The sequence below is a fragment of the Cottoperca gobio genome, chromosome 13, assembly GCF_900634415.1.
Source record: "Cottoperca gobio chromosome 13, fCotGob3.1, whole genome shotgun sequence".
In the NCBI taxonomy this organism is placed as follows: Eukaryota; Metazoa; Chordata; class Actinopteri; order Perciformes; family Bovichtidae; genus Cottoperca; species Cottoperca gobio.
Window position 1 is genome coordinate 4,490,967 of NC_041367.1, and position 23,616 is coordinate 4,514,582.

Consider the following 23,616-nt stretch of genomic DNA (forward strand, 5'->3'; position numbering starts at 1 on the left):
CAAAATATATTAAAAGTACAAAAAGTAAAAGTACTCTTTATATTATAATTATTGATGCATTCATGTGTTCATCACTTCAATGAATAGTCAGTGAGTATACAATGGAATTTATTAGTTGATTTATATTTTGTTAATTAATAATCTCAATCTGATAAATGCAGTAGAGTATAAAGTACAAGATTGACCTCTGAGACTGAGTGTAGAATTATGTATTAGCATTAAAATGGAAGTACTCAAGTAAAGTACCTCAAAATGTTAGCTATACTACTTAAGTAAATGCACTTAGTTACATTTCACCACTGCAGTATCATATTATTATTGTAATGTAGCAAATGAAAATCAAAGTTAATTCGAGTAAAGCATTAACATTATTGATGCAAAAGCAACAAACTTCATCCAATAATAAATACACTGAAGTGCTCCCGGTGTGTTCATTCTTCAAACACTTTATTGATGCTTGGATACTAATGTCATTAACCCAAACGAACCCCAACAAACACAGTGTCATTATCTTCTGTTGCAAAGATGTCGTTTCTGCCAGGCCCCCAGACATTCACCCAGACCTCATCTTTTGCAGTCAGTTTGACCACACTGCTCATACTGGCCACTTGGCTACACTTATCAGGCAGAGAGGTGTGATACAGAGACACTACTTTATCTCCATTTTTGAATATAGCACACTGTCCCCGCCCATACACAGACACATGCATAGTGAAGTGATAGAAGCCATCCACGGGGCAGGTGAAGATGCCGGTGCCGGGACTGTAGCCTCCTCCCTCGTTGACCAGCACAGTGGTGAACTTCAGGACTCCAGAGTGACAGGGGTAGCTGTCATCGACATGCAGCTTGGCTGTGAAGGCTACAGTGACTAGAGTGGGCGACATCATGATAATTAGAGCAAGGCTACAATGTTGTAAAACTAAACCTGGTTTGTGTCACAAAGAGCAACAACATCTTAGAAATGTGCAGTCAGGGTTGCAATCAATCCCCTGTCAGGAGAAATGTTGCTTGCAGGTTAGGTAGATATACAGACAGGTAGGTAGAGTATGACAAGGATTGGGGTGGTGGGATCCACATGCAGTTTTCATTGTATGGAAACAACATTTTTAGGAGACCAGGCTGCATTGTTAGTAGGCCTACAAGTCATTTTTCTTTTAAATAATTGAAGGTGGTGTAGATTTTAAACCATAATCCATTAATGACATAGCCACCAATCAACAATACTATTAATTATGGCAAACAAGATGCACATAATGAGACAAGAGCATCACTTTACATGACTAATTTACATTGTTTTTACACATTTTACTTTAATGAAGCTCAGATTTTTGTTAAGCTGCAGAATAAAGCTGCTGTAGGATAGTGGCAAATGATGTGCTCTCTTGAAAGATGAAATGAAATCTTTAAAGATCCTCCTTCCTTCAGAAAACACACAATCCTCCCTCGTTACTAACACTCCTTCTCCCTAATAGTTTTTTGAACAACCCCTTACCATACATGGCAGTATAGTGCAAACCAAAAGTATTTTATTGATTTGGTGAAATATATCTCACCCCGTTGTGTAATGATGCACATAAGCGCACAAAGCACCCAGCAGGGGGGGCCACTGCCTGTATACCTGTAGACTCTTCGAGAGTTTGTCTGACTCTCTCTAAATATAAAGTGAGTGTATGAAATGTTGGCAGATATAATAATATAATAATCATAACGTTCAAAATGTTTGTTTTTATACCTGATGGAGGAAGGCCGTCTCCTCGGCCCGGTTCATAATCCATGACTAAAACTTCTGGTGAAGTCGTGGTGTACGTCTGTAAAAATAAATAATGATTACCCCACAATATCAGATTTCAGCAGTAAATGACATTTTACTCTCTCCACATTTTTCTAATTAATGCAAAACATGCAACATTGCGTGCTAATTCTAGCATAAATGAAAGTAACTTGGGAGCACAGAGCTTCTTACCTGTCACCTGTCTTCTTACCTTCTCACCTACAATATGGCGATAGCAGGTGTGGCAGTGGGGTGTGGTTAGGGGCCGGCTGCTGGGGAGAGACAGGAATGTCCCAGCTGGAGGCCAGATAGCTGAACAGAATCAGGTAATCAGGTCACATAATAAATGCATGGTGATGGCCTGGTTCTGTGCTCTTGCAGTAGGCTGGGTCCCAGCAGCGAGGTCGTTTGAAGCCACAGCCCAGCAGTGACACAGCACCACAGCCCAGCGGTGACACAGCACCACAGCCCAGCGGTGACACAGCATCACAGCCCAGCGGTGACACAGCACCACAGCCCAGCGGTGACACAGCACCACAGCCCAGCGGTGACACAGCATCACAGCCCAGCGGTGACACAGCACCACAGCCCAGCGGTGACACAGCACCACAGCCCAGCGGTGACACAGCACCACAGCCCAGCGGTGACACAGCACCACAGCCCAGCGGTGACACAGCACCACAGCCCAGCGGTGACACAGCACCACAGTGCAGGAGAGCCGCAGAGCAGCCGAAGCACCTGTCTGTGACCACCGCTTAAACGTGTCAAAGTCTGTCAAAGATTGTCCGAAGTTGCACATGCAACAAAGCCAAATGTGTGTATGGATGTGGACATGTTTCACATCATGATTGCTGTTTGATTAATGCATCCAAAATAAATGAATAAAAAGCATTTAGCGTGTGTAGAGGAGTTGTCATGTGACATGATGAAGACTGAGGATGGCGTGATATGTAGATATAAAAAATATGCAAACATACTTTCAGTTATTTAAGTTGATCTTTTTTCTTGTTGTCTTATTGTCAGTTGAAAAACAGGAAGACAAGTGCGAGGATGTTTTTCTGGTTTGCAGAGTTTCACCTGCTGATGCAACAAAAGGTAAATTTTTAGGGAAAGTATTAAGTAATACCTTCCAGTGATCAATGTTTTTTCTGGTACAAGAATAAACACAAATATATCAAAAACAAACAACATAGTGAAAACTATTTATTACATCAGTTAATTAATTCATAGTCACACAACATAATTCAACACATTTCACCCACAACACGTCTCCTCATACATTTATTTGGAAGACTAGTGTAATGTAGTGTAGTGTAGCGTTTTTTTGGTTTGCAGAATGCTTCTCTTTTAAAAAGCTTGGAGGCGTTTGAAAAACATTAAGTATCTTTCTAATTCTATCAATCAAACAATCAATCAATCAACCAATCAATTAATCAATCATCCAATCAATCAATCATTCAATAAATCAATCAACCAATCAATCAACCAATCAATTAATCATTCAATCATTCATTCAATCAATCAATCAACCAATCAATCATTCAATCAATCAACCAATGAATCATTCAATTAATCATTCAATCATTCAATCATTCAATCATTCAACCAATCAATTAATCAATCATCCAATCAATCAATCATTCAATCAATCAATCAGTCAACCAATCAATTAATCAATCATCCAATCAATCAATCATTCAATCAATCAATCAATCAGTCAACCAATCAATCAATCATTCAATTAATCATTCAATCAATCAACCAACCAATCAATCATTCAATCAATCAACCAATGAATCAATGAATCATTCAATCAATCATTCAATCATTCAACCAATCAATCAATCAATCAATCATCCAATCAATCAACCAATCAATCAATCAATCAATCATTCAATCAACCAACCAACCAATCAATCGATGGTTGTTGTTTGTAATTGTTACAAAGATTGGACTGAAAACATACCCTTACACTGAAGAGAAAATAAAAGAGATTACACTTTGTGTTGTTCTGGATTTTTGTCCATAATAAGTTTTTTTATAGTGTGGATCCTAAAGAAAACTGCATTTGACTCAACCTATATATCTTTTGAGTGTGTACAATTGAAATATGTTGGCGTTTCATGCAGATTCAATCGGTCTTATTCATTTTCCTGCACCTTCCAAAATTTATTGCAGAATATTTACACATGAACATTATTTTGAAGATGCTTTCAGAATTTTCATAGTTCTGCAGTCAGTTCATGTTGCACTGGCTCCGTCACTACCTTGTTCCATATATAGCTTACTGACTGAGCCTACAGAGGGGATTACACTGCTGCTAGCAGCGCTCTGTCTGTTTAGCAATAGTTGGAGCCTGTTATATATATATATCCCAAACCCCCCCACCCCTGAGCCCTTGATCCCTGGGCTAATTCCATGAATCGTCCAAATCTAAATCCACTGATGGAGCGGCAAACACAGTTTGAGAGAGAGAGGGAGCGAGAGACAGAGACAGAGAGAGAGAGAGAGAGAGAGAGAGAGAGAGAGAGAGAGAGAGAGAGAGAGAGAGGGAGAGAGAGAGAGACAGAGAGAGAGAGAGAGAGAGAGAGAGAGAGAGAGACATGGTGGATCAATAAACAGACAGGATGGGGTAGAGATCTAAACATTTCTCCTTGTCCATTTTGTGAGCAGTTATGCTCCTACTTTAGCGTACATCAGCAGTGGGGCAATGTGCCATCTGCGTGTCATTTATGTGTTTCTTTACAGATGCACCAGCATCCCAGTGTGCCAACTCATCAGAGGGGACTGTCAAGCTTGGCTGACGTAACCCATCCAGCCTCTGTAATCGAAAGAGACGTTAATCCAGCTCCTCCCCAAAGCCTGGTGGTGGGGTGGGACAGGGAGGGATATTGAGAGAGACATGAGGAAGGAAGTTGTATACGGGAGACAAGGGAACACATGTAGGGTTTGGACTAGCAGACGGACTCAGCACGGACCTGGACAAGTGTGACAGGTGCTGTCCTGAACGACAACCAGGCACACATCCACCTCCTGATCCTCTGCTAAACCTCCGGGACACCTGAGGGTTCAGGAACCCCCCCGTCCAGGCTTCGCCCTGGAGGCCAAAAGCCTCGCTGAGGGCTCTGCAGACGGGGAATGCGGTGGGAGCTGCTCACCTCCTCCTGCAACCCCTCTCGTGTCACCTGTGCTCATTGTGGAGGAGCCATCAGGCTTCACCACTGTGCATCTGTGCCAAGACGGAGAAGAAGTCTGCCTGACTGCAAGTGAGCGGTAAGAGGCTGCTGAAGCTTGTGTGTGCATTATTCAGGCACAGATATCATTCACACTAACTAACAAGAACTATGTTTTTTTTATCAAGGGAGTTCCCCTTTATCTACTCAACATGACATAACTGGGTACAGCAAAACTTTCGGTCTCAGTAGTGGAGCTCAGCAGAATCAAGATAAAATCAGATTAAACAGAAAGAGATGAGTTTCATTCAACCTACACGTGCGAATCCCCATCAAAGTAGAAAATCTACCACACATCCACCACAAGATCCAACTAGTAGCTGTTCTGACTAAGTTGTAGATGTTAACATTTCTTCTAACCTCTTTAGGGACTTTTCATCCATGTTGGCTTAAAACTTGAGTTTGAAAGTTGTTGGCAAAAACAATCTCACTTCATGGTCCTTTAAGTTGGTGTTCTGGAGCTTTCAAGCCCAAATTCGAAGGTTTTCTTTAATCCTGGGCATATGTTTAAATCATGTCATGACTCACTGGTGATGCTCAAGAAGTTTAAAACAGTTGTGATGAAACAGAAAACTCTCATGGCCTGCAATAATGGGACATTCATCCATTGCATATGAACAGCTTGTTGCAAGAAACATCTAAAGCAATTCTTTACAGTTTGTGGCCTATTTCTGTCTGGACGAGAATGTGACTGTAGAAATACAAAAAGTCCAGTAGTTTATAATACTGAAATGAGAAAGTCATACGCAAATCAAAGGAAATGCTTACCAGTTAGTTTCCTATCTAGTTTATTGACACAATCTTCTCAGTTCTGCAATATTTTCCTCTTCCTGGTCACACTAACCATCTTAGGGAGAACTCAGGTCAGCATGTAGAGGCATCCAAATTAAGATTGCTTTTTAATTTTTTTCCAACATTTAATTAAGCTCTATATCTTCAATAACCTTTAAATTATAATTATTATTTCTGTTAATAACATTTTTTTAAATAATGTTATTACTGCATGTTTGAACCCGTGGCATGCGAAACACACTGCACAAACACACACTGATTGTTGACCGAGTTAAAACGTGCAGGTGTTCAAAGTGAGTGTTCATGAGAGGGATTACATGGAGGTTAAGCTTCTTCATCATAATAGCTGCCGAAAGTTTCCATCCCAGGTGGCACACAAACAGCTTAGCGTGACACAGTTGTCAGCGACAGAATATCAGAAATTGAATTGTAGTGCTGCACACATTCACAAGTGGGTCAAAAATAATAGCATCCACCCAAAGCTGATCCTATTTAGACGAGAACAGGGCGTCCTTGTTTTGCCGGTTCTGCAAACTGGCTCAGTGTTTCTTCATTTGTCATATCATACTTTGAACTATAAGCATGTTGATGGGGACACTAAGCCTGAAATCTGTCACTTTAAAACTAATTCAGAAAGTGAGAGAGAAAGTACTAATTGATACAGTAAGTAAATGTTCTTTCTGTACTACAGTGTGTATAAGTAAAATAAAAAAGGTTCAAGTTTAAAAGGTTCAAGTGCTTAGAGCAAGACTAAGAGTCTGAAGTCAAGCTAGCAGCTTTGTGAGGCTGCACTTTGGCTTTCAGGTAAATGCTAATGTTGGCATGCTAACATGCTCACAGTGCTAATGCTAGCATGTTAACATGCTCACAGTGCTAATGCTAGCATGTTAACATGCTCACAGTGCTAATGCTAGCATGTTAACTTGCTCAAAGTGCTAATGCTAGCATGTTGATGTTTGATGTGGTCACCCTATCTAACTGTGTTAGCATGCTAATATAAGCGTTAATCAACAGTACGATATAGTTTTGACCTGAAAATACATTATATTACGCTACTACTGCATATTGTGTTGTGAAACAGACTTTTTCAAACCATCTTATCTCCTTTACTTCATTAACATTTAACCATGCTTGTATGTTTTTGCTCCTCAGTGTTCATGTCCCTTGTTTGCAGCGTAGCCTACATACATACTGACATGAGTGAATCTGCTGTATTTCTAAACCCTTTTCTTGCGTGACATCCTCTTATTCTCTACCAAAATATCTCAGTACATTTTCAGGAAAAGAATTCACAAGCTCTTTCAAAATAGTTTGTTCACTTCCTTACCTCCTTAGTTTGACGTATGAAGTAACGGGTGCTACTCTTAGCCAATAACAAAAAGTACACGACGCACGGTCTAAAAACAGAAGCACTAGAGATTAGGTCTGTCTCTCAGTTGGAATTTCATTAAAGAGTAAGCAAGATTTACAAGACTGTTTCATTACACCAGGCCTCTGAATGACAACAAACCATGATTGGTACTTGAGGACAGACTAAGACATAGAGAGAAAAGGAGAGAGGGATAAAAAGAGGATTCAGACAGAACCTCAGTCCTTCCTAATCCCCCGTCGGCTTTTCTGGAGACCATAAACAGATTGACGTTAGATGTGGACACCGGCTCATGCATGTAACTGAAACAAGTGACTACTTTACAGATACTGTAGATACAATTGGTTAACGGTCACATGATCAGGGCTTGGCTAAAAGAAAACAGAGGAGAGTTTTGGTGTTTTTCACATCAAATGGTACAAAGAGATGACATAGAGGTCTTTTTAAGCGTTGGCTTCTAAGGCTCACCGGCCTTCGTCAGAGCGGACAGAGCCAAAACATTTGTTCTGCCAACAAAATTTGAGCGACAGAGGAAATAATCCATTTTGGTATCAAATCCTATATTGCACTAATCTGAAGGGGGAGGGATGATGATGTTATTTCATAGAAAACCGGATAGAGTGATTTCATCCAATGCCACTGACCAACTGTGGACCTCTGCTGCGCTGTGGGAGGCTTAGAGACAACAGAGAAACAAGGCCATGTGAGCAGTTCGTTGGCTGAATTTCCTTTGGTAGTTTTCCATGTTAGCTGTCAGTCACTGAAGTTTTATACCGTTTCTACGTGGCAAACATCCTTCATCTGACGTTTAAAGATATAAGTATGTGCAAATAGTATATGGAGTAGAGGATAGAAGTGGTTTTGTTGGAAAGGGACGTTTTTGACAAGCTATGGGAGACCTTTGTTTCTAAAAGAATGAAATATTAACAAACGCAGGCTTCCTTTCCTTTGTTTTTAGCGTCTGTTCTCGTCTCATTATGCCTTTGTTTCCTCTGCAGATACATGGAAGAGTTGAGTGGAGATCCAAACTGTGAAGACATGCAAAGGAAGGACCAAAGATTGCCATTCCAGGTATGATCCATTTACCAAACTGTTACTGGACTTGTGTTGCAACACAATAGAGAAAGATAATTCAATAGCTTCAGATGAAATGTCAATCTCATGTTCCTTTTATCATTTTAAAACAGGTTTGTAACAACATGCTAGACACTAAAGACACAAATGCTGATTAAAAACCATGGGACACAATAAGTACACAACATCCATGGTCCAGACCTTGCGTAGGTGTGTGTGTGTGTGTGAGAGAGAGAGAGAGAGAGAGAGAGAGAGAAATGTAGGATTAGCGAGTATGAGTGGTCGAATCTGCTCAACAAACCTGCTTTTAACTATTAAAACTAACGCAGATATAAAGAGTCTGCTAGCCCAGAAGTATTTTGCTTCAAACTGAACTTACTTTCGACCCCCTTCTCCTCTAGATCTTCCCTGACCCTGTTGAGGTTGTCCTGGGACCAGTGACCACCTTGAACAGCCTGGACCACAACCGTGAGAAGGAGCGTCTCCCCTCCATCGTTGTGGAACCCACGGAGGTGAGCGAGGTGGAGAGCGGAGAGCTGCGCTGGCCTCCCGAGAACATTGACATGGAGGAGGACGAGGAGGACTTGTTCTTGGAGCAGTGCATCCCCCCAGCCAACATCGCAGACTGGGGAGAAGAGGAGGAGGAAGAGGAGACGTCGGTTATACTGAACCAGCAGCAAGGCTTGACACTTATTGGTGAGTTGGACAAGTTATTCCTGAGGTTCCAGAAATCACAAATATAGAAAACCTTAAATGTAATCAACAACTATTTTCAAAGGGAAACAGCAGCTACAGTAGATTATCACAGAGTCAGCACTTTCATACCCACTTCTCTAAATGTTCGAGGGGGAATGAGTGTTTGTGCAGCTGAGAAACTCGTACTGCATGGCCACCACCAACCAAATAACAGATGATCACACAGAGTCAGCATTTCCATGGCGCCTCGTTTCATTTTGGGTGGAAAAGTGTGTGTTTGTGATTATATTATAGTATATGACTGTATATCCACTGGGAAACACCCAAGGAACAGCCTAACAACAGCCAAACACATGAATATCCTACTCATTCGCAAACACGAAAGCATTATCAACCAAAGTCCTAGTGGAGTCTTTTAGTAACCACATACACAAATATAAGCAACGGCCTAGAAATGATTTCTTACTGTTACTACACATTATATTCTGAGGGTTGCTTGGGAAAGTTATGTTGATAGCTAATAAACAATAAAACATTTAATTATATATGGTTGTATTCTAATGCACATATCATAAAGACAGTGTGCTTTCTTTTCTTTCTGCAGACCTTCAGTCAGATGCATTTAGAGATGACACCCCCACCCTTCCACCGAGCAGCGCTCCGGCCCTCAACTGACTTATCCTCGCAGAACTCTGCACCTCTGATGAGTCAGAGAAGAAACATCCTGACACTTAGCATGGGCAACAACTATGACAAAACATAGCAACCGGGAGTTTGACAGTGACAGACAAAGAGTTAACCCGAAAGCAAAGGTTTAATGAGGAGGAAAACATCAAGTACCAAATTATGTTTTAGATTTTAAACACTGATTCACCGCGACACTGTGACATTTATGTTCACATTTTTATCAATGCGTACAAAAAGAGCCATATACAGACATGCCTGCATGCATGGGAACATGAAAGGGGCCAGATTTGAGTAACACGGTGTCTTTTTATGTTTTCTTTTTTACTTTTAGGAATTATTTGTTAACGTTGTGACTTTGCGTTTCATTTCCCTTGTTGTTTCCTCATCTTTAAGGGCTAAGTGATGTCATAGGGCTAAAAGAGAATATCCTGCTATGTCAACATTTTCTATACTTCATCAAACATCTTTCCCAAAGGTGGTTTTTGAGGCATTAACTTGGTTACAGCTTCAGTATTTAAAGTGCTGGAAAACGTTGGCTCTGAATCCACTTACTGTTTTGCTCGACCCTAAATCAAAGATGCGTTTAAATCACTGACCACAAGCCGTAATTTTAACACTTAAAAAGGAAGTAATTTCTCCACTGAGTGACGAATTCTGACTAATGCTGTGAACTTAAAAATTAGCCTTTTCCACAGGGTTACAACAATCACAGGTCAGAGGCTCTTTTTCTGACAGAGAACATTTAGTTTGTCGTGTTGAACCAAAAGAAAGGCAGGCAGCTCTAGTGGCTTTTCATTACAACAGTTGTAGACACCATTGAGAATTGTAGTTGTGTAATAATAGTCTCATATGTGTGTAGGCCGATTTGTGAATAACTTGTATATATATGGAAAAATGCTTGTGTTACTGTAAAATTATTGTTATGAATTTGTCAATAAAGTATATTGTCCCACTAATGCATGACATTATTTTTGGGTGCTCAGGGTTTATTTCACGTATTTTATTTTTATTTAGGATATGCAACCCAATAAACCAACTAATACTTGTTTTTAATCTAAACAACAAAATTATATATGCAAAACATTCAAGTTATATTAACACTACAAACTCTGACAGACTACATAATGTTTACTTTTGTTTAATGCAATTTATTTTATTACTGGCTTAGTTTTTTCTCCTGAAGTGTCACAGCAGCAGATTAGATGAACAAGAGTAGATACAACGTATACGTAGACAAGTAACACGGAAAACTAAAGTCTTAGTTCTTATCTTTCATGAACTAAGACTTTAGTTTTCCTTGGTCTACAGGGATGTTGCGCAAGTGTGTGTTTGTGTGTGTGTGTGTGTGTGTGTGTGTGTGTGTGTGTGTGTGCGTGTGTGTGGGCTGTGTGTGAGGAGTGGAGGATATAAAACACACTTAAAAGCAGAACAGCTTCATAACTTCCTGGGACCAGTGTGTGTACAAACAGCAAACAAACAGCACACCGAAACCGTGAGTTGAAATATGAGCTAAATCTAATTTTAAGTTTGAAATGTTATTGTTTTGTAACTAGATTTTACATATTTATATTATAGTTGAATTTTTGTCAGGTTAAATTTTATATCTGTTATGACTGTGTTTGGCTAATTTATGGATCCATCTTTAATTTCACACATACTAATTGTAAAAGTCAATATTTGTTTGACATTAACCTTTTTTTTCACACCAAATCAATTTATATTGATAATTTCAGCATGATAAAAGGCTATGCTATAAGTTTGACAACTTATTTTCCTTTTACAGCTTTAACCAGCCATGGAGTTCTCTGAAATGTATGACATTCCTTTTAATTTAACCCACCTTGGCGACGATTACATGCTGCCTGAGTTTCCTGACACTTTGGCACCTGAAATTAAACCGATCCAGATCTTGGCTCTGGTCTTCTACGGCCTTGTGGTCCTGCTGGGTGTCCCCGGGAATGCTCTGGTGGTGTGGGTGACGGGGTTCTGCATGCCCCGCTCCGTCACCTCCCTCTGGTTCCTCAACCTCGCACTGGCTGATCTTCTGTGCTGCCTCTCCATCCCTCTGCTCATGGTCCCTCTTGCCCATGATAACCACTGGCACTTTGGCTCGGTGGCCTGCACATTAGTCAAAGGCATGTTTTACCTGGTGATGCACTGCAGTGTCCTGCAGCTGGTTCTGATCAGTGTGGATCGCTGGATGCTGGTCAGCAGACCCGTCTGGTGTCAGAACAAAAGGCGACCTAAAGTGGCTGCCTGGGGGTGTGTGGCTGTCTGGTGCCTGGCCCTGATAGGCACAATCCCCCAGTTTATCTACACCAAGGAGATCAGCGCAGGTGTAGACAAGCGAGAGTGCCTGACAGTGAACACTCCGCTCACCGCCTGGATCGTCACATTATACCGCTTCCTGGTGGGATTCCTCCTCCCTTTCGTGGTGATTGTAGCCTGTCACCTGGTGGTGTACAGCAGAGCAGAGAGCGGAGCGACACGGTGTCGGGCCCGCTCCAGGCGCACGCTGAGGGTCATCATTGCTGTGGTGCTGAGCTTCTTCCTGTGCTGGCTCCCACTACACATCGTGGACTTCATCGTGTTGACGACCTCTCCCAGTCCAAAACGTTACATTGCAAATGTCTTAGCACTGATTCTGGCATATTTAAACAGTTGCCTCAACCCGCTGCTCTATGTGTGTCTGGGCCGCGGATTCAAAGACAACATGAACCGCTCCCTGCGCAACATGCTCCACTTCATCACCGAGGACCCCACGACCAGAGTGAGCATCACGAACAACGACACCAAGAGCACGAGCAATGAGAAAGATACAACGACAATATGATGTTGTTTTATTTGAGATACTGTGGAGTATGTTATTTTTTTTATAAAAGTGTTGTCTATCCTTAACTATGGTGTGGTATAACAAGAGTTATTCTGAGAGGTATTTTTGCTGATGCAGTTGAATGACTTGTATAGATGTCATGACTATTTGGAAATCTTCACACTTCTGTATTTCCTTCCTGTAATAGAAATGTAGAAATAGTCTGATCTCCATTTTACTTCTTGTGTTTGTTTTTGTTTTAATGCATTATTTTATATTATAAATAATTGATCATTAGACAACACAAGAGATTGTGGGACTGTGTCTTTACCTATTGTATACACAGTCCTCTTGTGTAACAGTACTACGCAAAGACCATAAGAGGGAGCTGCACTCTAAAGGTACACACATGCAGCTCCTGGACTGAGACTCATTGTTTAAGTGTCAGACTTAAGTGATGTTTGTAGGTTTGTCAGATAAATTCAGTTCAGACAAAAGCTCCATTCAGCATGTCTACAGAAGTCTATGAAATGTACATTTCTTTATTATTATTTTTTTTACTAATGTTTTGCTAATTTATGATGTTTAAGATCTTGTTGTACCAGGAAAAGAATAAAAAAACAATACAAATGTGTCAAAATCAAGAGCAACATCGCCTTTATTTACAATCATTCATTCCAAACAAGGCCGCATGATGGTATATACAAACACATACATATTTACAAGAGTGTCCAGGTCAGTGTCCCTATGTTTCTTTAAATCTGTGTCACTTATACATCCGGGTCCCTTATATGGCTTCTATTTAACCCATTCCTGTCTCACAGATGCTCATCGCTCTCTACAGCACAGTTTATAAAAGAGACAGAGCTGAGTATAACAAACAATAAGGATTTTTTTCCATACAATGCTGGCTAAGTGCAGGAAAAATCCTTACTCTAAAGTCGTACCACAACCTAAAGTAATGCTCTTAGTAATGCTACATTTCATTGGTTGGTAGTGTCCGAATATTATCCTCATACTAGGTTTCCTGGAAACAACTGTCATTTGGTACTGATATGTGGGTAAATGCTACACTCTTTTTTTAATTGATCAATTCCAATTAATTGGTGCAGAGAAGGTCAGCTAACTATACAAGTAGTTTCCAATAATACTTAAGTTTAAATTGAGCTGTTTCCTCTGATTAGTACCACATTACACAATCCTTTCTAGGAAACTTTAGAGGAAATTAGCAGGAAATGTTGGACCCGTCAATTCTTTTTTTTTGGAAGAATTACTGCCATAAATGACTTTTTTTAACCTAATTTCTAGAGCTTTGGTGTTCAGCAAATTAACCACACAATCTGATTAATTATTTAAAAGGCCAACAGACATAAAGAACAACTGGCAGTATATTCAGTCGATTAGCTTCGATGCGGTCCATGTCAACACAGTGCAACTTTGCATCACACCAATTATCATCAATTAGAGCAGGATGATGCTCATTAGTCTCGTGTCTGAGGGTGGTCGGCTATAAGATAAATCCAACCAGATGATGTCTAGCAGATCTGTAATTATGCCCATTAAAGCGGAATCAGATAACTTTACAACGTTTCCCTTGTGTTTCCGAGTAGACAAACAATATAACACATTTTCTCTCTGTTGAGTTAGTGTCGAAAGCAAACTAAGAATCCCAAAGAACTGGAAACTGTAAGCTGTTTTGTTGAGTTGCGTCGAAATGCTCAGCTGGTGAGCAGTGATGCAGTGTATGTATACAGGGCTTTTATTGTGAAAGGGAGTTCGGAACCTGGAGGCAGACAGAATTGCATCCTGAAAGCGAACCAAGGAACTAATCTCAACGCTGATGGTGTCATTATTCTATAGCCAATCCATAAAGTTAATATTGACAAGTTAACATAATAAATGTTGTCTAATGCCACTTTAATGTGAAGGTCTGTCACTAAGAACACATGTCATTAGAGGTAGGTAGAGTACAAACACTGGATTGGTTAGTTAACACATGGTCGGTGTTTCTCTAACTTTAGCGGTACAACACAGTAGTAATGGGTATGACTTTAACAGCTTTGAGAACTTCCTTATACAGTAGTCATGACTTTGAGGGACCCTGAGCGAAATCTGAGGATCTTCTTTTTGAGAGCATGAGAGGCTTTGATCTTGACAAAGGCTTTTGGTTGAGCGGGGGCGTTGGCAGTGGCCTTTGGTGAAGGTGAGGAGGAGGAGGAGGTAGAAGCAAGGCGTGGTGGCAGCTGCTGGGGCCACACAAGCCCCCCACTCTCATCTGAGTCACTGGACAGTGAGCTGGAGGCCGGGGAATACACCTCACTCATGCTGGACTCGGACTCTGCGGGGGCGGCAGCGGCAGCATAGCCCCCCTCTCCCTGACAGATAGGTGCTCTCTCCTGGAAGTCTGGGTGCCAGTGCTGGGTGTGCTGCTGCTGCTGCTGGTAGTTCTGGGGTTGGGAATGGGGACAAGAATGACCGTGGCGAGCTTTTCGAGGTTGGCGTCTATGTGACTGCCCTGCTATGGTCTCCCCTTCATCCTGGCTGAGCTCCAGGTTGGAGCACCAACGTCGGCTCTCGTTGCTGCCCACCTGCGGTCCAGTGACATGGCCTTGGTTCTCAGCAAGATCCCCTCTGCCTTGGTGCCTCTCAGTGGTGCTGTACCTGCGCTCCGGCAGTACTCGCTGGCCCAGAAGGCTGTTTTCAGACTGGGATCGACTGGTTTTACTGCTCGATTTCTTGACTCTCTGTCGCTCGTTGTGGCTCTTCTTGGAAGGTCTTGACTTGGAGTTTGGGTGGTCAGGAGAGGTGACAGCTCGGTTGGCTTTAAGCTGCTCTGGGTTGTAGTGTCTGGGGGAGCACACAGGGGCATGGCAGGCATGTCCAGGGATATACTGAGCACTTACTAAATTGTGTTTTTGATGAATAGCTGGATGTGGATGCAAGTAATGCTGGGGGGATGGGGGTTCATAACAAAGGTCAAGAACCCCAACACCACAGTTGGGGTCCAGGGAGGGCAGAGGTGATGGTAGCCTCTCAGCCAGGGAGTGTGGCCTGGACTGGGGGTAGGGCAGAGCAAGATAACAGTCCTCCTCCAAAGATGGGGCCTCTCCCCCACAGGCCTCCCCCTCCAGCAGGTCACAACCCCAGCCCTGGCTCTTAGGGTTTGCCGAAAGGTCAACATGGGGCTGAAGATGGGGGTCAGGAAAGCGCTGCTCTGTGGAAAGAGAAGGAGTTCTCCTGTGTAGGGAGCTGTGTCCGGAGGCACTGCAGTATGGGGGGTCGGGGCTCAGGGTGGTTCGAGGCTGACACGGCCGCGGTGCGAGGGTATGCCGCTGGATGAGACTTAGGATGTAACCCTCTACCCTCAAAGCCTGCTGGTAGTCCTCCTCTGTGACCTGATACTCAGGCTGCTGCTGCCAGGCTTCGCTGGGGTCCCACTGCCAGGAGTCCACTGCTGCGCCTTCCTCAGCGATGCCCTCCAGAGGCGGGTAAGGGGCTGAGAAAGAGCGGGGTAGGGTGGAGCGTAAGACTGGCACATCCAGTTCTCCATTCAACATGAGGGGATCTGCTAATAACAGAAAACAATACAGTTTGCAAGGTTTCGGTGCATAATTATAATACTGCAAACAAAATAACAAATATGTAAATAGGACAATATTGCATGATGTAGAAACCTACATAAATCCCTGTGACAGCAGATGCTGCATATATGTTTGTTTAATGTCTTTGGATTAGTTGCAAGACAATAGATACCAGAGAAGTCTAATACAATATTATGCTAAAAATGTTCTTACCCACAGACTTCGGCCTGTCGTTGGTGTAAGCCCAGGAGGAAACTGCCTCTGAGGGCTCAGTGGAACAAGATCTTCCCTTAGGCGATTGACCCTCACTCGACTCGTAGAAACCTAGGAAATACAATTAGAGAAAGAGAGAGGGGATGACTATCTCATTTATTATAGCGCACTGATCATTCCAGTTCTCTAAAAATATGCCGCAGTGTCTCACCACATTTCACAAATAGGCCACAAATCAAAATGACAAGCAACTGGAGCATGAACAAACAATAAGAGCAGAAATAACATTACAAGCACATCTCAAAATGCAAAGAGAAATATGAGCTTTGTTGCATATAGAGAATATATTTTATGCAAAACATCCACTCTGTGAATAATTTACAAATTGCACACTTAGAAAACTCAGATGTCAGAGCTGTGATCACAGAGAAGGAGTAAAACTGTGGAAGTACCAGAACTCGGCCGACTGTCGCCCGCGTCCCCTTGAGCTCCATCATAGCAGCAATCGTCGGTGTCGATCCTCAGCTCTCCCACCTGCTGCTCCAGCGCCTGCATTAGGCCCCATGGGGAACTCTGAAGGGCACTCTGCGAAAAAGTTCAAACAGTTCTCGCAATCAAACGACTGGTTTGCGGAGACGCTAATGACAGAAGCACAGCTGTATATTCTTTACTGCTTGTTTCTCCAGCTGCAGGTAATCATCAGTCACCTGTTGAGATTAACTCTGAAGGGTTTTATATTATGAGTAGATAAATTGTGTTTGAATATAGTTTATCTTTGATGTGTAAATAGAAAATGATACAGCTCGTATAAATTGCATTATGTTATCAACCATGTATACGAGTAGCAGTCACTTTATTTCCAAAGATGGATATTCAATCTGACTTTCATTTATATTGTTGTTACATTAAGATGAACTCAATTAAGTCAAAACTCAGATTTAGATTCTCTTTCACTAATTACTAAAATACAAACGTGGCCTTCACATGTTACCACTGTGCATCACGTGGCCTGCATCAATATCTGTCACTGGATCTCCAGCATAAGCACATTTACAGGGGAAGCAGTGAGTCAGAACATGAATAATTCAAGGTTCTGGAAAGGGTAGGGGGATGTTCTTTCATGTGCGTGGGGGTTACATACTCACACACACATGCAGACACACACACACACGCACACACACTCTATCCAGATATAGACAAATGTGCTCATACGGCTCAGATAGACGCAGAAAAAAAGCACAATTTAAGGACACAACGTACACACAACATGAGGACACTGCACTGATTATATACGCTGCAAATCTACAGAACTTGACCTTTTCAAGACAACCAACCGCAAAGACTTTGCAAAAAAAGTGCCCTCACTCACAAGTGAAATTGGACATGCTTGTTCAGCCAGCCAGACAATTTGCGGCGGTCTCATGTCGACATCATCTGACACACGTACGGACATCTGCAGACAAGCTTGTCCGCATGGATTAACACGCAAGCGCACAGGCGCACACACACACACACACACACACACACACACACACACACACACACACACACACACACACACACACACTTCATTTTGTTGGAGGTGATATTGTCTACACTTAAGGCTCATTAAGGGACTTCATTACCTGAAGATTGAGCATGTCCTCGTATCAAGGTGACACTTTTTACATTACAAACCTGCTATGATGAATCACCTGTCAGATCAGACGATGCTACAGACTTCTGCAGTTCCTGAGCACTGTCGTTGTACATGTGTGTGTCTGTGTCAATACATTTCTGCCTATAGAAATGTGGACGGGTCTTATGGTGCGCAAATGTGCAAAACAGCTGATGAGAAATCATTGGAAAGTACAGTTTGTCATACTGTTAGAGAGCCTCAACAACTAGTGGATGGATTACCATGTCATTTAATACAGACATTAATCCCCCCTTCACAGTAATCACTTTAGTGAATCGTCAACCTTTCCTCTAGTGCCATCATCGGGCACAAAATCCAGTTTGTTCAATACTTTGTTTTACGACCAAATACATGCAAGTCTTCTTCATTGCCAAACGGTAGCGTGCTAACAGTGAACTGGGCTCTGTACAGCGCTGGTAGCATAACTGTAGCCTCTTGTTCATTAAAAGGTCACATTCCAGCACCAAATAACATTTACATAACTATTCCTTCATGTGTTTGTCTCTCGTGTTTTATCTCCTCAAAACTGAAATGTGTCAGTGCGCCAATCAGTGCTTTGAGCTCGGACTCCTTTGTCCTGCAGACTAAATGCGGTCATAATGCTAATGGTGCAGAGGGGCAATTGACCCAAGCTAACCTATGCTTCCCACACAACCTCTTCACCCCAAACACTGTCATTTATTTTTGTCTCGACAAGGGCGCTTATTGTCTTACTATAAACAAAGCATTAGCATCACTACATCAATATGGGTTTGTTTGGCAGAATTGAAGAGTGGGGAGCTTTGTTTTAGCTACTGGTGTGGGGTTGAGAAATAGCTGGGAGGAGGGGAGACTATTGGAAATCAATTAATCAATGATGCAGATTCACACAGTTGATTGCTTGCCGCCTCTTTGTGGCCATTTCCACAAATGCACGCACACGCACGCACACTACGGACGCAATGATGGAGCAGGTTATTAAATTATCACGCTGCAGAAAACAAACAAACCAAACACATCTCAACATTTAGTAATGAGGCTTTGGAGCAGGTTCAGACTGTAGGAGGGAGTATTTTGCAAGCTGGGCTTTTGATTGCACTCCATTATTAATGGGCTCACACTGGTTCCTTGACACTCGGCACACTGTATCCTTACTGATTTACTGCATCCTCAGCTCTAGGCTGGTGGGGGGATGGGGGAGACAGAGGACACGAGCCTCACCTAGACATTAAGATGTGACACACTGCGTGCACAACACATCAGGGCCACACGCTCTTTCAGAAACACTGACCAGCAGGTCGGGCTGCTCTATGGCCAACACCTTCTATCCCAATATAAGTCATATAGTCTCGATAACAATATAAATCACGATATAGAATGTTTTGACAAATAAAAAGAGTAGTTTCTCATTTAACGAAGAACTTAAGTGCAAAAATAAAACCTGCTCCACGCTGACTATGTTTGCGTGCGTGCACACACATACAGATTAATCAGGTTAAGACAGTAATACATTGATTTAACTCCACTGGGGTATTCCCATAAGCACCATCATGGGTGGAGGCATGCAGGAGTTGAACAATAAAGATGAGTGAATGAAGAAGATCCTGCATACTGCTGTTGAAAAGCACGACATCGCATTGAGCTGAGCCGAGTGGTAAAGTGTGATGAAAAAAGAATCCGCAGCCTTCAAATGATATTTCTCATTAGATTTTCGAGAAATTTGAGTTTATGTTTGCTTGTTATTATCAATTTAGAGGACGCTGTCACAATATCTTGATATATGATTTCATCATGATACGATTCCATTGAAAGATACATTATCATATTGAATTATCGTCCAGCGCTACCAGGAAGTGAATCCAGGAAAACACTTTGTCTGATTATTGACTGAAGATTTCACGTTACATTTTAGTGTGTAGATGAAAAGCGACAGTTTGATGCACAAATTTCAAGCCGAGAAACAAGAAAGCTTTTGATCATGCAAGAGAGGGGCAGTACAGAGACAAAGAAAAGGGTGTGATATGGTCCTTGACTGTTGAAAGAGGATTGTGATCTGTAGAATAGACCTCTCACAAGTCACTGCTTCAAGGTGCTTAAAACGCCAGGATATATAAAATCTATGGAATAGGGCACATGAGGCATGCAGCAGCACTGCTGGACCCTCTATAATTAAAGCTATGTTGTGACTGGCTCCACACTGAGAAGGCTGTGGGAGGCTGGAGACACACACACACGCACACGCACACGCACACACACTTCCACTGCTTGACTAAACCCCTGATCCCTTCTTTCTTCAAATAGACACACACATTTTAATGCTATATTTAAATATGGAAAATTAAATTGCGATGATAAATTCTAATTTGACCGAAGTTGACACAGAGGTGAACACAGTGTTTGCATAACTGAATGAATGCTATTCATTAGCATTGCTCTGACTGCGTCGTACGTGCACAGAGGCTTGCAGGCAGGGCAGCAGGGTGGCTTGGCTGTGAATGGAGTCTCTTGAGAGAGACGTGCACCAGGCTGTGCTCATGTGTGGGGCCAGCTCAGAGTCCATCCCATGCTGTGTCTGTGGACAGAAGCTTAGCTACTGTGTATTGGATAACTTGGTTCGTCTGTGTGCATGTGTATTTGCATGCCCAAATATTTTCAGAAGCTCATTTGCCTGATTGCTTGTATGTACAAATAAGCCAAATAACACACAGATGTTTGGGTTCCTTTTTTTTAATCTGTGTGTTGCCTGCACAAAGCGGAGGAAACCATCCAGTGATCCACACGAGTGATCAGTCACTGCTGAGCAGACTAACTGCTCTATAGTCGCACTAATGATGTGCTGCTGCCTCAACACAAGGACACACACAACCTGATCGACGACAAGCCAGCGGTTCATCAAAGGCACAACACTAAAGCAAAGTAAACTGCAGACACATGTGAGATACACAATCCTGCAGGAGGAAGGCACGCACACGTTCATGCACAGATCTGTTGTCTATAAAAACACATATGAATGATAATAAACACTTGATTTGAATCCACTAAAACAGGAGGGGATTAAATATAACTTCAGAACATTGAAAGTTTCACTCCTCCACACTGATGGAAGTATGTATGTCACACACTCATTCACAATTCATACATTCTCCACTCTCTTCAAACACACACAGAAGCTGAGAGGGAGGTCAGAGCTTCATGCTTTCCCAGCTGCTGTCTGGCGTCCCACAGCTGTCAACACCTTCCACACACTGTTTTCAGGAGAAAAAAGGGCTTCTCAGCACGTCTGGGGGCCACACGCACGTTAAAGGCAGCGAGATGCACGCGCACACACTGGCAGTCCCACGGGTGTGTTGTTTCTGTGTCACACCGTGAACTGTGCATTTTGGAGACTTTAACCTACATGGTAGATGAGATTGGGGATTTGGCTTGGACACAGATGGTGACCAGATATCATGAAGACTCAATTTGGGTCTGAGACTTCAATTAGAGTCCGGAAGAAGAAAAACAGTACTCTCCGAGGAATATCCCGTGTAATTACTCACATGCTTGGATAAGCATTGCAGTTACTGCACATCGATCCACAGACGCGTTGCGCAGAAAATAAAAAGGGGGACAAATATTCAGCTCTGCGGGGAAACGCGTGTCACTCGTTCACTGGCTTTGAAAATGGCTTTTTTCCCCCGTCAAGGAGTTGATGAGAAGCCCGGCAGACATGCACTGACAGCTACACCAGCACCTGGGGATATGAATGTATAGAGTGGTGCGTGTGCACGGTGGAACACTTAACCCTCGTGCACTCCTGTTATAAGCTATACTTTTTTTTTCTCCAAATAGGTTTTATTATCAGAATACTCTTTGATTCCTCTCAGACTTATGAAACCAGTCCAGAAGCTCAGATGTGGACTCATTAATAAATCACAGTGCCCGTATCATGCCATACCCAACTGACGCCACCTTATCCTCTCACTGGGGCCTCGGTCGCAATCATTAGTATTCTGCTCCATATGCGCCTATTGTTAGGCCCCCGGCGGAGGAGAGGGAGGGAGGGAGGAGAGAAGGAGGTGTGAAGAAGAGGCGGCTGATTTAATTTCTTTTTCACCCTCTTTAATAATGGCTTCCCATTGTAGCAATGTTGAGACAGCTTGCGGGCTGCGCAAGAGCAACGGCCAAACAGAAACACAACTCCCAGACTCAAACATGAAACTTCAGCAGCATAACGAGGAATAGAAATACAGACCATAAAACACGTCATCTAGTGGCGGGCTCAGTGGTGCGTACAACTTTCTGTGGGAGATGCTGTTTGTTGTAATGTTGTCACCGAAAGTTGTGTTAACCCAGTTTGTAATGATCGTGTTCATTCTGGGAACATCTCATAAATTATATGGAAGATAATTATGACATAGAAATGTTAGCTACAGCAGCACGTACAAGCTGAAGGAATAATTAATTCCTGTATGATATGCAGAGAGCACAAATAAGAGCTTGTTAAGTAGTAAAACATACAAAAGTCCGTGATGAGGGAACAATGGGCCATTAAATAGTTCGGTCTGAGGCTACAAACGGCGGGTGCTCCACCCCCTGATTTCGTTCCCCACAGGCATAAATCTCAGCCCAGAGCACAGAAACGCAGTACATCCTTTCAAACAGACACCGTATTAATCAAGTTGAGTAACTTTTTTTGCAGACAGAGGTCACCTCTACACAAAAGGCGCAGGCCAGACCAAGAGTCCATGCAACGGTCAAGCGGATTACAATGTGCATACTCTGTAAAGGCTGTTAGACATCCAAAAGTATGTCGGGATATAGTACATCGGGTAAAGTGGGGTTTCAACACAGGGTGCACTAAAAGACAAACTTCTTACCAGCTGACGCCTGAGTGTCAAGTTTTCCTGCCCCCAGCTGCTGAAACACGCCAGCTCTCCTCTGGAGCAGTCCTGGAGCAGAGGGTCTCCCAGAGCCAGCGCCCCCAGCACCAGGCACTCCTGCCTCTGCTTGCGGAGCTCTAGCTCACACAACCCGGACAGACTCGCCTCCAGGCGCTCCTTGGTCCGACTGCGCTCCACAGTCACCGGGAACGAGAAGGCACGATGCATGGCGTCAAACCCCCAGACTTATATGCACTTTAAAAGCAAATTATTTCCCTGTAATGAGTATTTCGTGTTGTCCAATTGGCCCAGATTTACGAGGGCATTCTCAGGCTATAAATGGCCATGCTGCATCCCATTCCTTGTGATAGTATGGTTGTCTTGGAGCAGCATGGTTTCCCAGACCATCTATGCGCTATACATGTTCTATTTCGCAGCTGTCAAACACAAGCACTGAGCCCCGCCCTCTGCGACCAGCCACGGAGAGAAAAGAGGGAGTCATCCTCCCTCTTTGCAAATCCAATCTCAGCCTTCATTGGACATGAGGGGCTGGTGGGCCGCTGCGCGTAACGTTGTCCCATCCCCCTTGATTCATTACAATGACGCGTCGACCTCACCCATCTTCCCATCTTGGCCTGGGACTAATGGTCTCCTTCAGGGGACGGTTATTTCTGGGAGTGTAGTAAAACACTGGGATTTATTATCCTGAAACGACTTAAAGCCACCATTTAACTACAACGCAAAGATTAGAACAATAACAAGACGGAAGTGCTGGTGAAAGAAGCTGTAATAATGGATAAGTGGACACAACGCAATAACCTAACAGCAGGATGTCAGGGCAGAGAGTAACCATAAAGATGCTGCACGTT

General features: G+C 42.7%; 3 protein-coding genes across 6 annotated transcripts; 1 reads left to right on the forward strand and 2 right to left on the reverse strand.

Moving 5' to 3' along the window:
* Positions 1-426: 426 nt before the first annotated feature.
* Positions 427-9,043, reverse strand: LOC115018308 (complement C1q and tumor necrosis factor-related protein 9-like). 3 transcript variants are annotated; one of them, XM_029447267.1, is made up of 5 exons: positions 8,619-9,043; positions 2,749-2,848; positions 1,964-2,083; positions 1,733-1,808; positions 427-868 (listed from the first exon to the last, which is right to left on the reverse strand). In XM_029447267.1, the coding sequence occupies exons 4-5, from the start codon at positions 1,773-1,775 to the stop codon at positions 474-476; spliced, it is 438 nt and encodes a 145-aa protein (XP_029303127.1). In that variant the 5' UTR covers positions 1,776-1,808; positions 1,964-2,083; positions 2,749-2,848; positions 8,619-9,043; the 3' UTR covers positions 427-473. The 3 variants fall into 3 exon arrangements, with proteins under 3 accessions (XP_029303127.1, XP_029303128.1, XP_029303126.1); XM_029447268.1 differs by lacking the exon at positions 8,619-9,043 and adding an exon at positions 7,124-7,259; XM_029447266.1 differs by lacking the exon at positions 8,619-9,043 and having other exon boundaries at positions 2,749-3,280.
* A 2,008-nt stretch (positions 9,044-11,051) lies between these two features.
* Positions 11,052-13,078, forward strand: c5ar1 (complement C5a receptor 1). Its single transcript, XM_029447073.1, has 2 exons — positions 11,052-11,114; positions 11,406-13,078. The coding sequence occupies exon 2, from the start codon at positions 11,418-11,420 to the stop codon at positions 12,453-12,455; it is 1,038 nt and encodes a 345-aa protein (XP_029302933.1). The 5' UTR covers positions 11,052-11,114; positions 11,406-11,417; the 3' UTR covers positions 12,456-13,078.
* On the reverse strand, positions 13,069-23,162 carry dact3b (dishevelled-binding antagonist of beta-catenin 3b). 2 transcript variants are annotated; one of them, XM_029447072.1, is made up of 4 exons: positions 22,745-23,162; positions 16,681-16,813; positions 16,229-16,339; positions 13,069-15,999 (listed from the first exon to the last, which is right to left on the reverse strand). In XM_029447072.1, exons 1-4 carry the CDS (start codon positions 22,973-22,975, stop codon positions 14,507-14,509), a joined length of 1,968 nt encoding a protein of 655 aa, XP_029302932.1. In that variant the 5' UTR covers positions 22,976-23,162; the 3' UTR covers positions 13,069-14,506. The 2 variants fall into 2 exon arrangements, with proteins under 2 accessions (XP_029302932.1, XP_029302931.1); XM_029447071.1 differs by having other exon boundaries at positions 13,069-16,002.
* Between the last annotated feature and the right edge of the window lie 454 nt (positions 23,163-23,616).

What these genes read in the sequence shown, in the direction of transcription:
- LOC115018308 (XM_029447267.1), bottom strand. Translation starts at nt 1,775, where the DNA reads ATGGATTATGAACCGGGCCGAGGAGACGGCCTTCCTCCATCAG. An exon ending in AGACGGCCTTCCTCCATCAG is followed by an intron (nt 869 to 1,732) that starts GTATAAAAACAA and finishes CGCCCACTCTAG; the next exon opens with TCACTGTAGCCTTCACAGCC.
- c5ar1 (XM_029447073.1), top strand. Translation starts at nt 11,418, where the DNA reads ATGGAGTTCTCTGAAATGTATGACATTCCTTTTAATTTAACCCACCTT.
- dact3b (XM_029447071.1), bottom strand. Translation starts at nt 22,975, where the DNA reads ATGCATCGTGCCTTCTCGTTCCCGGTGACTGTGGAGCGCAGTCGGACC. An exon ending in TGACACTCAGGCGTCAGCTG is followed by an intron (nt 16,814 to 22,744) that starts GTAAGAAGTTTG and finishes ACTTTTTCGCAG; the next exon opens with AGTGCCCTTCAGAGTTCCCC. An exon ending in CGACAGTCGGCCGAGTTCTG is followed by an intron (nt 16,340 to 16,680) that starts GTACTTCCACAG and finishes TGTATTTCCTAG; the next exon opens with GTTTCTACGAGTCGAGTGAG.